The sequence below is a fragment of the Muscardinus avellanarius genome, assembly GCF_963383645.1.
Source record: "Muscardinus avellanarius genome assembly, chromosome: 6".
Classification (NCBI taxonomy): domain Eukaryota; kingdom Metazoa; phylum Chordata; class Mammalia; order Rodentia; family Gliridae; genus Muscardinus; species Muscardinus avellanarius.
In genome coordinates, this window is record NC_137791.1 from 22,845,720 (window position 1) to 22,861,074 (window position 15,355).

Sequence of the window (15,355 nt, forward strand, 5' to 3'; positions counted from 1 at the left end):
ATCTATAACACAAGAATAGACAAGATAAGGCAATGTCATTCATGCTGGGTAAGTGGCACGTGCTTGTTAGTTCTAGCATTTGGAAGGCCAAGATAGAAAGAGCACAAGTTTAAGACGATGGCAATTTAGCAAGGCCCTGTCTCAAAATAAAAAAATACTGAGGTGTTTCTGGGGGTGCACCTCAGTGGTAATCTCTCTTGGGCTCAATTCCCAGAATCACAAAATAAACAAATAAATAAACAAACAAACAGATGAATAAAAAGCATGGGGTATAGATCAGTGGTAGAATGCCCCTGGGTTTACGCCTTAGTACAAAAACAATCAAAAAACCACGACAATGTTATTATGTTAGCACAAGACGTTATTTTATAATGAAGTACAACGAATTAGCGTAATCTCTCTATAGAGAGTTCTAAAATATTGAATGAATGTCACATTAAGTAAGCACACAGGGCTTAGTAATTGGGGTGTGTGTGTGTGTGTGTGTGTGTGTGTGTGTGTGTGTGTGTGGTGCTGGGGATTGAACCCAGGGGCATTCTACCTCCGAGCTATACCCCCAGTCCAATTTTATTTTTTTATTCTTTATTTTGAAACAGGGTCTCACAAGTTGAGGAGGACCTCACTAAGTAGCTGAAGCTGGCTGCAAACCTGAAATCCTCCTGTCACAGTCTCCCAAGTACTGGGATTATAAGTGTGTGCCACCACGCTTGGCTTAGTAATTGGTTTCTAATAAATTAAGATTTTTTTTTTTGGTGTGTGTGGTATTAGGGATTGAAACTAGAGGCATTCTACCTCTGAGCTACACACCCAAGCACTTTTTATTTTGAAACAAGGTTTTGCAATGTTCAAGTGAACAGGCCTTGAATCTGAGATCCTCCTGTTTCAGACTCCCAATCACTAGAATACAGGCATGTGCCGCCTGGCCTGGCTAACTTAAGATATTTTTCAAATAAAATCAGCAGTAAAATAATTTAGGTGTCAGCTGAGCAGTTACAATCAGCACATGGCTTTGTCTTCAATGTAATACAGTCTATAATGACCACGTACCAAGTTTCCAGTTCTGTCAACATTACTGAGTTTTCTTGATACTATACTGAAAGTATTTCCAATAGGTTTTTCAGCAGGGAGTGGAGGTGGGCTTTGTAGATCCTCCTGTAAACCTGGAAAAAAAGTAGTAGTAATTTGTCAGTAATGTCTAAATCTGGAATTCTAAAAAATGAAATGATTGCAGCTTGATTAAGAAAATGGCCATTATAAAAGATCCACACAAAGAATGGAGAGCTAAGCAAACGAAAAAGATCTCAGTAAACCTCAGAAAACCGATGTGTTAGTCAACATCACTTTTATTAAATGTTTTACAGAGAATAAAAATAATCCTAAATATTTACAACAGCAGCTAGCATTGCTGAAAACCTTCTATGAGTCAAGTATTAATTTAGGCAACTTTATTGGAATGTATTTCTCCAACCAACATCTATACACTAGATTTATGTAGTCTACGAGCTAGCAGGCACATGTGTTGATGTATGCTTAAACTTTACTTAACTAAAATGAAATAAAAATTCAGTTCCTCAGTTGCACTAACTACATTTCTTTTCTCCTCTGTGTGTGGCACCAGGGGTCAAAGAGAAGACCTTATGCACACCAGGTAAACAGTCTACCACTGAGCTACATCCCCAGCCCAATTTGTGTTTTATTTTGAGACAGGATCTCACTAAGTTGCCCAGGTTGGGTTTGAACTTGCAATCCTCCTGCCTCAGTCTCCCAAATAGCTGGGATCATAGGTGTGTGTCACCATACCTGACACACCAGCCACATCTAAAGGACTCTGCGGTGGCTAGGAGCATAGATACGGGACATTTCTGTCTTTGCAGTAAGATCTACTGGAAAGTGTCATACTAGATAACATCCTACCCATTTTATGGATGAAGAAGCGGAAGGCAAGCCATCCAAGGCCTTAGTTACTGTCAGAGTTTTTCTGCATTCGAAACCTGAAGCCCGTCTCATCCCTCCCCCTTCAGAACTGGGGATTGAAGCCAGGGGCATTCTACCTCCAACCTATAACCCAGCCCCCCCTTTTTAATTCTTTATTTTGAAGCAAGGTCTCAGTAAGTTGTGGAGGGCTTCATAAAGTAGCTGAGGCTGTATGTGAACCTGCGATCCTCCTGTCTCAAACTCCCAAGTGCTGGGATTACAAGCATGCACCACCATGTCCAGCTCTGTCTCATTCTAATAAGACATGCCTGGTGGCATACCCAACACATCCTCATTTAAAAATAATTAAATGTTTTCTAACTTATTTGCTCTAGAGTAATAAATAGAATTAATCTCCATTAAACAAATAATACCTTTATATTCCACATCTTCACCTAAGTAATAGTGTATTCCCAACTTATTTCAGGAAAGTGCTTTACCACTGAGTTACACCCCCCAGCCTCTAACTTATTTTAAAGGAAAAAAAAAAAGATAACCAGATTTAATTAGTGACAGCTAATTAAAATTTGTGTGCAAAAATACCTCAAGAGAAGATGACTGCAACAAACTGAAGGATGCTAACGCCACCTTTCACGTTGCTTGGTTTAGGCACCGAGAGAACACTGGAATGCTCATTTTTTAAAATAAACACTTTCTACTTTCATTTCACAGGAAAAACTTGTAACAAGAGGATGATTTGTCAGGTTCCTGTTTTATCCACAGACAGGAAAACATTCTCAAAGGGAAGAAAATACCCAGGCCTCCTTGCTAGGAAAACAGTGATTTAGAGACAGGCCAGCATTATTGGCGAGAGGCAGGACTGGTCTGGGAATTAAGACTGCGGGAACATCCAACTCAGTCACCATCATAAAGACTTTCCCCTGCTGCAGCCTCCTTATTCTTACAAGGAAGTGATGAAGCATATTAAGATATGACACCACTGTAACAAAGTACAAATGGGACAGTAGTGAGGAGGAAGCTCACTGGTAGGAAGGGACGTAGGGAGTATGTGGTATGGGTGTTCATCATCTGTGAGGGTAGATTGCCAATTTTAAGTGATAAGGTCAGAGCAGGTATTGCTGAGAAAAAAAGTGGTATTTGAGCAGAGACCTGAAGGAATAGTGAGAGGGAGCCATGCAAACTGGGAAAGGAGAGCCTAGGTACAAGACACAGGTCCCAAGGAGCTGACAGGTTCAAAGGACGTCAGGACTTCTGCATCTCAAAGCGGTTCCCTTCTTCCCTGTCTACTCCAAGTTTTTCAGACACCTAAAGTGTTTTCTTTTTTATTCTGCTGCAAATAATAACTGAAATAATAGAATTCTAGGGAACTGGTTTTGTTAAAAACAAAAATTTTTTAGCAACCAGTTTGGCATGTCAGTTCTCTTACATTTAGCAGTATAGAATTCAAGTCTTCCTCCTCCTCCTCCTCCTCCTCCTCCTCCTCCTCCTCCCCCCTCCTTCTTTTTTTGGTATTGGGGATTGAACCCAGAGGCATTCTACATTTGAGCTATATCCCCAGTTCAATTTATTTCTTATTTGGAAATAGGGTCTCAATAGGCTGATGAGAGTCTCACTACTTGCTGAAGCTGTCCTCGAACCTGTGATTCTCCTGTCTCAGCCTTCCAAGTACTGGGATTACAGGTGTGGGCCACCAAGCCCAGCTCATTAGAATTCAGCTTTCTAACAGTTCCTGAAGTCTTGTCAGGAACTCCACAAACTGTTAGAAAGCTATTCAACCAGTTTACAGGTGTGCAGAAAAAGTAAACAGTAGGCTTGAAGCTGCTTATCCTTGGAAAGTTCTACATCTGGATATTTTAATTTGGGGACAGTTCTCATTGTCCCAAGAACTGAGAAAACAGAAGAATATGTTTTATGTTTTCTTCCTGGAAATCTGGAACGTTTTTTAAATTTAATTTTTTTTTTTTCGGTACTGGGGATAGAACCCATGGGCATTCTACCTCTGAGCTGCATCCTCCAGCCCTATTTTTAATTTTTTATTTTTAAACAGGGTCTCACTGAGTTGCTAAGGGCCTCACTAAAGTAGCTGAGGCTGTTCATGAACCGCGATCCTCTTGTCTCAGTCTCCTGAATGCTGGGATTACAAGCATGCACCACCACGCCCGGCTATAAAATCTGGAATTTTAGTACATACTAAAATTTCTAGGGATGACTATGCATCCAGCATCCACTAACAACCCTGGCTAATGAGTCTCTAATGAGCTTCCCTGGGTGACATTTCACACGTGTCGCCACACTCCTCACTAGGAGGATTAACATCCTGTATCGCTTTATCAGTAGGAGAATCTTGGATGCTTGTACCTGGTTTCCTCCAGTTCTCACCCCATTTGTCTTTTTTTCCCTTTGCTGATTCTGCCTTATATACATTCCCTGCCCTCTCAGTGCTAGGAACAGAACCCAGGGGTGTGTGTGTGTATGGGGGGGGGGTTACTGGGCATTGAACCCAGGATGTTCTACATCTGAGCTGTAACCCCAGCCCTATTTAATTTTCTTTGTTTTGAAACATGGTCTCACTAAATTGCTGAGGCTGGTCTCCAACCTGTGATCCTTCTGTCTCAGCCTCCCAAGTGCTGGATTATAGGTGTGCACCACCGTGCCTGGTTGAGCCCAGAGTCATGTGCATGCTAGGGAAGTGCTCTGAGCTGCAGCCCTAGGCCCTAATTCTACCTCCCATAGTTTTGTATAATAAATATAGCCATGAACACAACTTTATCTTGAGTCTTCCTACTGAAACAGCAAACCTGAGATCTTAAGGGATACCAACACAACAAAAGAATAAATTTAAGTATAAAAGTTGTATTACTTAAGACCCATATGGGCTTCTGACAGCATTTATTAACAGTATATTTCATTATACCTGTTAAAATCGAGAATGCATTTAATAAGGTAACAGAAAACAAGCAATCTGGAGAACTATCATTTTACTGATTTCTGGGCTATATAACACTATCAAAAGAAACATATCACCTGTTCTTTAATTTAATTTACGCTATAACTTTTTAGTGAGAAAGTACCAGAATTTGCTACCCTTGACTTTTTCTCCTCCTCATTCTTTATAGCAACTCAGTTTGATCTTCTAGCTATTTGGCTAAGAGCTCTCAGTCACAAAAGGATCAGGAGAGTAAACCCAATAGGATTGTTCTTGGTAGTGTTTCACAGGACAGAGAAACTCTAGAAATAAACGGTGTGTCTACAGTACAGCCCTGGGGTGCTACAGGTGGAAGACTTGGACTTGCTCTGCTGTGAGGAGGAACAGAGTGAGCAGAATCTCTTGTTAGACCAAGAAAAGGATGCATCTCAACTATGTATGGGCACACAGGTATAAATTAAATCAGATATCTGAGGAGAAAGCTGTGTGATCACTCTTGGCAATGCTGGGAAATAAACCCAGCATTCTGCCTGAGTTATACCCCCAGCCATATCTTATTTTTTATTTTGGAACAGGGTTTCACTAAGTTGCTGGGGACCTTGCTAAGTTGCCTAAGCTGGCCTCAAATCTGTGACCCTCCTGTCTCAGCCTCCCAAGTACGAGGATCCTATACTTTAAAGATGATCTCTGGAGCCTAAAATAAATATTCTGGTTCTTTTGGCTTCTCCATTACAATTAATACCAGATGTTCTTCCTCCTCTTTCTCCTCCACCGTGCGAGGATCAACTCTAGGACGTTGTGCATGCTAAGTAAGTGCTCTGCCTCTGACTGTCTATATTTTGCCACCCTAAATACTAGACTTCCTTCTGAAGTATTTGTTAAAGCTCACACAGCATTTTATTATTGTACCATTTAAAACTCAAGTAAGGAATTACATCAGAATAGTGTGCACTAAAGTTAGAAGTATTTTTACCTAGCAACTGAGCCAACATAAGAATTTTTATACATGGTTACATATTTGTAAAACTGTACATTACAGCTTTTCACATATAGTCATGTTAAGATCCTGCTGAATTTTTCTTTTTTTTTTATTTTTTGGTGGTACTGAGGTGGAACCCGGAGGCTTTCTACCTTTGGGCTACACTCCCAGACTTATTTTCTATTTTACTTGGAAACAGGGTCTCACTGAGTTGCTGAGAGCCTCACTAAGTAGCTGAGGCTGGCTTTGAACCTGTGTGATCCTCCTGTCTCAGCCTCCCAAGCGCGGGGATTACAAGCGTACGTCACCATGCCTGGCTGAATAATATATTTCTGATACACATAATTTTATTTGCTATCAGTTTCAATAACTTTCTGAACAATCTTTACTAGAAATGCTAACATGAGATACTACGATTGTTCTGAGGTTCATATTCTTCTCTTCTCTCTGTCTAAACACATCCTTAAAGAAAAATAAAATCCCAATTTATTATGCTAATTCTCCAGAGAATTGTGACAAAGCAACTTGCTTTTGAAAGTCCGTGAGTTCAAATAATAAATGGCAGGTTACAAATAATTTCAGAGCCAGACACTGGTAATTTGCATACATTCCTCCCAGGCTCCTGGGGACACAAATAAAGAAAGGCAGAGAAGTGCTTACATTTTCCTGGTTTGGCTGGAATTCGAATTACTGTGGGCTTCCTGGTGGCTGTTGGTTGAACTGCTCTTTCTTTTGTTGGTTCTTTTTTTGTGGGGAGCTGAAAGGGATCTAATGAAAAACATAGTTTATTTTGCATGTTTTAGTTAACACGGGCTCAAACAAAAAACCTCATTCATAATTTAAGAGTCATATTTTTCATGCCCCAGGGAAAACTATTCATGGATAAACAAAATCTCAGTTTACAGAGACAAAAACAAAGTTGGAGCTCATAAAAGGAAATAATTTAGTGGTTTGTAAATAATTCATAGGGCTTTTCTTCCTCTCTGATGAGAGAGATCCAGGACAATCCTGAATTATGTAGAAGCCAGATTTCAGGAGAGTATAATCATGGTATAAGTATCTGCCTGAAAATGAGAAGCATCTGAAATGAGAAGACAATCCTTCTAAACTGTAAAGCCTCCCAGATCCCCCAAGAAGAAAGTACTCTTTTCTACCCATCTTATATGCTAAAATATTTACTCGCAGGATTCACCAATGGTTCCCCCCTCCCAGCCCTTCCTGGCATGGGGAAGGAGCTTAGCAGTCTTAGCTTTTATAGTTTAGTAAGGTTATACTGTCACATGAAAATGAAACTGTTTAATTCCAGAAATGAAATAAGATATTTTCCTTCAAATACTTAATTTTGGGACAAGAATACATCTGCTCCATCTCAACTGTTTTACAAGCCTAGGGAAAGTATTTTAAACAAAAGCAAAATAACTAGAAGATTTTTATTAAGATGGGAAATCTCCAAATAAATAAATCAGAAAAACAAAATACACAGCACACAGGATCTCATGAGGCTGCATTTGACTTTATTCCACAAGGAACAGAACTCGCATTATGTCATACTTCTACATCTGTTCTATAGGTTTTCCTGTAGTGAGATATTCCTATAAACCAAGTACTCCACGGCTCCTGTGATGGACAGCATGCATGTTCTACCTATGATGAGCTACAGTGTTATCAGCACCTTTTGCTGACCAGCTCTCTGAAGGACATATGAGGAGCTGAGCAAAGAATGAACCCTTTGGCCACCTGACACTTCCCCTTCCCTCCACCCAGCGTGCAGACAGCCACATCACCACGCACCCTGCCAGAAGCAGCACTTACTAATTACTTATGTTTGTTTATCCTGTGTTAGTAAGAGTGCTGGGTGGGGGATTTGATGGTAAAGTATAACCCTATTTTAAGCTTCTTATGTTTGACCTAGGTAAAGTCCCTAGATAATATATTAGCTAACATCATTATTAGGTTACTCAGAAAAATTAGGTGATCCCTCTATAGAAACCTTTAAGTTCAGAAGTGGGGTGAGTTCTAAGTTCAAATAACTAATTCAAGGGCTGTGGGTATATATAGCTTGGTAGAGTGCTTGCCTAGCATGTGTGAACCCTTGGGTTTGACTTCCAGCACAGCTAAAAAAAAAAAAAGTAAGATTCTGGCGTGGTGGCGCATGCTTGTAATCCCTGCGCTTGGGAGGCTGAGACAGGAGGATCGCACAGGTTCGAAGCCAGCCTCAGCTACTTAGTGAAGCTCTCAGCAACTTAGTGAGACCCTGTTTCCAAATAAAATATAAAATAAGTCTGGGAGTATAGCCCAGAGGTAGAAAAGCCCCTGGGATCCACCCCCAGTACCACCAAAAATAAATAAATAAATAAATAAATAAATAAATAAAGTTAGTAAATAAAAAGAAAAAAGAAAACCAATTCAAGATAGCAAAAGAATATCAATCTTAAAATAAAAGACTACTGTAATAATACAACTTTTCCCCACTATGTCCCCCTGAAACAAACAAAACTCTTGCGTTTATAGGTTTAACCCAATTCTTTAAATTAGTTCTCTATTTTGTGACTTTATTTTTTACTTCAAAGTAAAAATGGGAAACATTAAGATCTATCTATCAAAAGCTGGAGCCGGGCGTCGTGGTGCACGCTTGTAATCCCAGCATTCGGGAGGCTGAGACCGGAGGATTGCAGTTTGTGGACAGCCTCAGCTACTTAGTGAGGCCCTCTGCAACTCAGTGAGACCCGGTTTCAAAATAAAGAATAAAAAAATAGGGCAGGGGGTGTAGCTCGGAGGTCGAATACCCCTGGGTTCCATCCCCAGACCTGCAAAAAAAGAGAAAAAAATGCTGGGTGTGGTGGCACATGCTTGTAATCCCAGTACTTGGGAGGCTGAGACAGGAGAACTGTGCAGGTTCAAAGCCAGCCTCAGCTACTTAGTGAGGCTCTCAACAATTTAGTGAGACCCTGTTTCCAAATAAAATATAAAATAGGTCTGGGAGTATAGCCTGGAGGTAGAAAGCCCCTAGGTTCCATCCTTAGTACCACATACACAAATCTCATTTCCCTAGTAATCTTATAATCTCATTTCTCTAGTAATAATTATCTAAAAGTTGGTATAACTGTCTACATTTTTCTATAAATATTGCCTGTGTTATCATATAGATATTTTAAAGAACAAAAATGCAATCATTTAACCGGGTATGGTGGTGCACACTTGAAATCCCAGCATTTAGGAGGCTGAGACAGGATGATTGTGGTTCGAGGACAGCCTCAACTACTACTTAGTGAGCCCTCCCTTTGCAACTCAGTGAGATTCTGTTTCAAAATAAGGAATAAAAAATAGGGCTGGGGTGTAGCTCAGAGGTAGAATGCCCTGGGTTCCATCTTCAGTACCACAAAAAAAGCAATCATTTTATATCAGTTTCTTTGTCATTTGCTTTTTCAGTTTTGTTCATTTGCTATTGACAGGGTATCTGCTGCACATCAAACACTGTTCATGTGCTAGGAATCTCTCTGTGAACAAAGCAAAGAACTCTGCCTCCACGGAGCTTACACTGCAGCAGGGAGACGAAGACAACAAACAGTAAATAGAATAGGTCAGTAATTCATGTGGTATACTGGAAGGTGAGAAAGTGCTACTAAAAAATAAAAAGGTAGAGTGAGCCGAGGAATTTCAAGTGTGGGCAAAAGGGAAGCTGGCTGCAGCATAAACAGGAGTGCAGCAGGACGGAGGCACTACAGTTCAGATTAAAATGTTCTCCAAAGGGCATGTGCTAAAGGCTTGGTCTCCAGACTGAGATGCTATTGGGAGGTAGTGGAAACTTGAGGAGACTGGGCCTAGTTCAAAAAGGTGGGTCACTGGGGGTGTGTGCCCTGGAAGGGTGTATCCTCCCCCTGGCACCCTCAGCCCCTTCTTCGCGTCCTAGTGCCAGCAGGTGGAACAGCTTTGCCCCACCATACCTTTTGCATGGTATGCCGCTGCATCACAGGCCCAGAAACAATGGAGCCTCAAACTGTGAGCCAAAATACATTTTTCTTTAAACTGATTTTCTCAGGTATTTTGTCACAGCAACAGAACACTAATACAGGAGGGAAGAGCTCCATCAAAGATATTGTTAGCCAGGTGTGGTGGTACACACCTTGTAATCCTAGTACTTGGGAGGCTGAGACAGGAGGATCACCTCTGCAACTGAAAGAAAAAAATTTGTCCATCTTTCAAACAACAGGATTTTAGCTATTCATTCTAATAGTTCTTCCAACTTGAATAAAATATATCTGGTCTTTAGGAAACAGCAATATCAATGGATAAAAAAAGGAATTGGTTCATTTGTATTAAAGTCCACTGTTGCAAATATTACCAAATATGAATTCTTTGAATGTGTCATCTACTATGAGTAATATTGTTTAAAATGAAAGAATGTGAAGAACCTATTTCATTTCGTCATACATTTTATTCAAACATTAAACGCCACAGCTTTCTTTTCTGTTCCTGTCTGTGCCACTGCCTCCTTGGCCTCTTGGAGCCCACTGACCTCTATGGCGTGGTCAGGCCTTCTTTCCACAAGATGCTTGAGGGGCCTGACCTCACCTTTTGTCTCCAAACCTCCACCAAAAGCCCTCTTTGTCTTCGTCTTTTAAAATTATTTATTTATTTTTTTGGCATTAAGAATTGAACCCAGAGGCATTCTATCTCAGGGCTGTTTTCTGTGGGGAAAAGAAAGAAAAATTCAAGAAAAGGATGAATGCTGGTCTCTTTCAAGTGGCATTTCTGCTTTAACAATGTTTTTGGTACCCATAATCTGTTGATTATTAGGTTAGGTTTTGGTAAATGTTTTTTGGGTGGGTATGGAGAGGGAAGAAAATTTTGAGCGTGGAATGACTAAAATTGTGTCTCAACTGAAATTAAATTCTGGGCCAATATACCACCTACACATTCTTTCTCACATCCCAGGAGTGAGGGCCTTGGATGAGGGTGGCAGGGAAAGGTGAAAAGAGGCTAATCAGCACCCACAAGGGTTATGCAAAGGGGGTATCCAATGCACGCTTGCTGTTGGAAGACTGGCCTCAGGAGATCCTGTCCCAAATCCTACATACAGTTCTATAAAGGGTAGTCATTATGTTTGTTTTTGCAGTACTAGGGATGGAACCCAGGGGCATTCTACCACTGAGCTACATCCCCACCCCTATTTTTTAATTCTTTATTTTGAAACCAGGTCTCACTAGGTTGCAAAGGGCCTCACTAAGTAGCTGAGGCTGTCTTGAACCCACAATCCTCTGGTCTCAGCCTCCCAAATGCTGGGATTACAAACCTGCACCACCACGCCCAGCTTTGTTGCTCTTTAATACCTGGCCTTTAGACCATGGGTAATTATTATAGTATATATGTCTCCGGGAGGAAAAAGTTCCTTTATCCATACAGTGAAGCAAGGCAGTCTTAGTGTTCCAGCACTGCAGGCTGTCAGGGGTGGCCTGTCACACGATGTACCTCAGCTGTGCTCACTGTGTTAGTAAGCAGTATCAGGGGGAACACAAACAGTACCACGCAGGTGAAAAAGAGGAGCCAGAGGTCTGTTTTTCATCTTGATGATAGTGAGCAGGTCTTTAGCTGCATAGTATGAAAATCACCTGTGTGGGGGAGTGCTGAGGACTGAACCCTGGGCCTTGAGTACTGTAACACTCACTGATTTATATCTGCAGCCCCTAAAGCCCACATTTTTTAATTTTAATTTTTTTTTTTTTTTTTTGTGGTACTAGAGATGGAACCCAGGGGCTTTTCTACCTCCCAGACCTATTTTATACTTTATTTGGAAACAGGGTCTCACGAAGTTGCTGAGAGCCTCACTAAGTAGCTGAGGCTGGCTTCGAACCTGTGCGATCCTCCCGTCTCAGCCTCCCAAGTGCTGGGATTACAAACTTGCGCCACCACGCCCGGCTAATGCCCACTTTGTATGAGAGGGGTGTTTATCTCCAACAGAAATGATAAATGGACAACATCTATGAACAGACCATAAATTTTTTCACTTTTATTAGACTGTAATTCATTCGAGCAGTTCACTACAGCATATTTCCAGTATTCCATAGTTGAAGCCCCTAATCTATAGCCCCAAATGGTTCCTGAAGCACTGGAAGTTATACTTCAAACTGTCTATACATGAGCTGACAGGTAATTTTCTGGGAGAGTATGCTGGTGGCATTGGGGATTGAACCCAGGAGTGTTCTACCTCTGAGCTATACCCCCAGTCCTATTTTTTATTTTGAAACAGAATCTTGTCAAAGTACTGTACAATGGCCTTGAACCTGCAATCATCCTGTCTCGGCCTCCCAAGTACTGGGGTTATCATACCCAGACTAATGGGCAGTTTTTAAGGGGAGATGAAAGATTCACAGGCTACCTCAGATTCAAAGAGTTCTGTGATTTAAGAAAGAGTAACAAATCTTCCAAACCGCACACAGTGGTTTATGCCTGTAATCTGTAGCCAAGCTTGGCAACTTATCGAGGCCCTCTGCAACTTGGTGTGAACCTGTTATCCTCCTGTCTCAGCATCTCATGTACTGAGATTACAATTGTACACCACCATGCCCAGCTTCCAGTTTCAAAATAAAAAATAAAATAGGGCTGGGGGTGTAGCTCAGAGTTAGAATTCAATGCCTCTGGGTTGCAATCCCTAGTACCACACACATACACAAAAGAGCCTTCCTGCCATAATTCTATCACAAACTAGTCTTGCTTCTATAGAAATGACGTGGAGCATCATAAAGCATTTTCTAGCCTATCCAAATAGAAGGGAAGCCAGTGGCACTTTTCTCTACAGTGTTTATTCTGTCCTCCTCCTAATCCTTCACAGCAATGTCAATTATTCTACATCTGCTGCCAAACAAACAAGCCCCTTTATACCTATATCTACATGGTCTTCATTAGTGAGCTGAGAAAACACTGATGATAAAGTACTTTTCTGTCCATTACCTGCCTCTAATAATAAACTTGTCATCATAATTAGTTTCCCCATCCCTGGCTTGCTTTTCTGTCATTTTTTTCCCCTCTAGTTCTGTTTATAGCAGAAATTGGATGCTGAACTATTATTCTGGTCTGTGCAATGGGGCTGACAGCAGAATCATTCCACTGTTTTTGACAACTGGGTATGATTTGTAAAGGTGTGAAGTGAAAATGCTAATACTTCTCAGATCCATTACATTAACCTGGAAGGCATTCTACCCAAGAAATGAGTACAATATTAAATTGCCTGCTTTATGAGTTTTCCTTTAGTAATTTTTCTAATCTTTACAATGTTTTCCTAGCTTCAGTATTTTTTTCTCTCTCTTTCCTGAGATTAATATGGCAACTTCATTTTATGAACACTATTTTATTAGATTTTATTTATTTTTGCATGAAATGAAGACAAAGAGAAGGAAAGACATATTTGTGAGTTTTCTTTCTTCTGTGTTCCTTTCCTAGTGTCTGGCCTACACCTGGATGATTCAGCAAGGTTTCAGAGAGAGACCATAAACCTTTATTTACAATGCCAATGCCATTCAAATACCATCGAAAAGTCACAAAGTCCCCTATCAATAAACAAACAAAACCTCCTCTTGTTGATCCTAAAGGCCTTTGGAAGGCAGGAAAGAGGGAAGCAAGCAGGGCCAGCATGCACTCTAGACAAATCCTGTGGATAGCCACAGTTGAAGGATGATAGGCTTGTATGGGCTCAAGGCAGGATGCTGCAGTATTCTGAACATAGACCTAAAGTGGGGCAGGATGGGAGACTGAGAAGTCAACTCAAGAACTATTCAGAAGGCAAAACCACAGGTAATGGTAACTAACTGAATAAGAAGGCAGAGAAGTAACAGAAATAAACTGTACTTAATGACCACGTTCTAGACAATATGATAGGGTTTCCCTGCAAAATCATATTTAATCCTTGCAATATCCTCCAGGAGTATTATCATATCTTATCATATAGATGATGTGATATTATCATATAGGTGTAAAGGGGCCAGTTTCATGAGAAAACCCAGGTACTTTGAGGTTAAATAAATTGCCTAAGGTCACATGGTAATTGTGGCAGACCCTGGTAGACTCCAATTCCAGCCAGCCAGCCAGCCACTGTGTGACAGGGTAAGATGACTTAAGGATGACCTTTAGAATTTTCTCTAGGGAAGGCTAGCTGTGTGAAAAAATGAAGGGAAAAACAGAGGAAGAGGAACTGGTATAGAAATAGGATAAATTAATCAGTTAAGCATAAATCCACAGTCAAACAATGGTTACAGTCAGGTAGGGCAAGCAAAATACACATTTTGCTAAAAGACTGCCCTAATAATTAAATGTTACATAATTAATTGGTAGAAATCAAGAAACAGAAAAGGCTGAGTATGAAACATGAGACTGTATTCCTGGTGAATGTGTACTGTTGATCTTCCAATTTGAAGATGACCATAATGATCTGCTTGATGAAACAGAATATATTCTCAGCACTTGTTAACCAAATTGCCATTCCCAAAGAACCTAGCAGATTCTTAAAAAGGCAGTATTTCTTTGTTTTGTACTGTGTCCACCCCTTGCTAGCTTGCTGCTGATGGATATTTATTCATCCTTGCCCTTCTCTGAAGCTTATTAGCACAGAAAAGATTTAAATGAGAAAATGATATTAACAGTAACAAGTTTCAAAGTATTGCCTAGCTTAACGAGTTTTGAAAATATTGAGTAACAATATGATATCCTAAAAAAATACTAGACTTAGAATAAAAAGACCAAGTTTGAATTCAGGCTTAGGAAATTGTTTTATGACAATATCCACTGGTCTTTCAGAGCCTAATTTCCTTTGTCTGCAAACTGAGGGTAGTGATCTCTCACAAAGGGTTGTTATATTTAATCAAATATCTGAGTTGTAAGAATTTAAAAAAATATGTCTGTGTCTAGCACAGTGTTAGGAACACTTCAGAAATTCAATACATTCTTCTTTTATTCTTTTCTTTTTTGGTGGCACCGAAGATTGAATCCAGCACCATTCTACCTCAGAGCTATACCCCCAGCTCTTTTTAATTTTTGTTTGGAAATAGGGTTTCACTAGGTAGCTGAGAGTCTGACTACTTGTTGAGGCTGTCTTTGAACCTGTAATCGTGTCTCAGCCTTCCAAATACTGGGATTACAGAAACATGCCACCATGCTCAGCTTCAATATATTCTAATGTTTTCCTTTTCACCATTATGGACATGAGGTATCCCCCCACCCTTTTTTTTGTGGCACTGGGGATGGAACCCAGGGGCATTCTACCTATGAGTGGCATTCCCAGCCCTGTTTTTTATTCTTTATTTTGAAACAGGGTCTTAGTTGCAAAGAGCCTCACTAAGTAGCTAAGGCTGTCCACGAACCACGATCAACCTGTCTCAGTCTCCCAAATGTACGTCACCATGCCCAGCTGAGGTATGTCTTTTAATTTACACGCCATGGCCAATTAAAATGTTTTGTGCATGATAAATATTTGACAAATATGTTGGTTATCATTTAAAATATCCCTGTGTTATACAGAGTTTGAT

At 40.4% G+C, this 15,355-nt stretch overlaps 1 protein-coding gene across 5 annotated transcripts in view; it reads right to left on the reverse strand.

Moving 5' to 3' along the window:
- Window positions 1–15,355, reverse strand: part of SH3D19 (SH3 domain containing 19) — a gene marked incomplete at both ends in the record, with an annotated part of 191,912 nt that overhangs the window by 44,497 nt on the left and 132,060 nt on the right. For 4 of the 5 annotated variants that reach the window (XM_080697479.1, XM_080697478.1, XM_080697481.1 and 1 more), the window contains 2 exons: window positions 1,048–1,160; window positions 6,501–6,608. In XM_080697479.1, the coding sequence (XP_080553605.1) occupies window positions 1,048–1,160; window positions 6,501–6,608 (221 nt within the window). The remainder of the gene's footprint in view (window positions 1–1,047; window positions 1,161–6,500; window positions 6,609–15,355) is intronic. The other variant, XM_080697482.1, reaches the window with a different exon arrangement.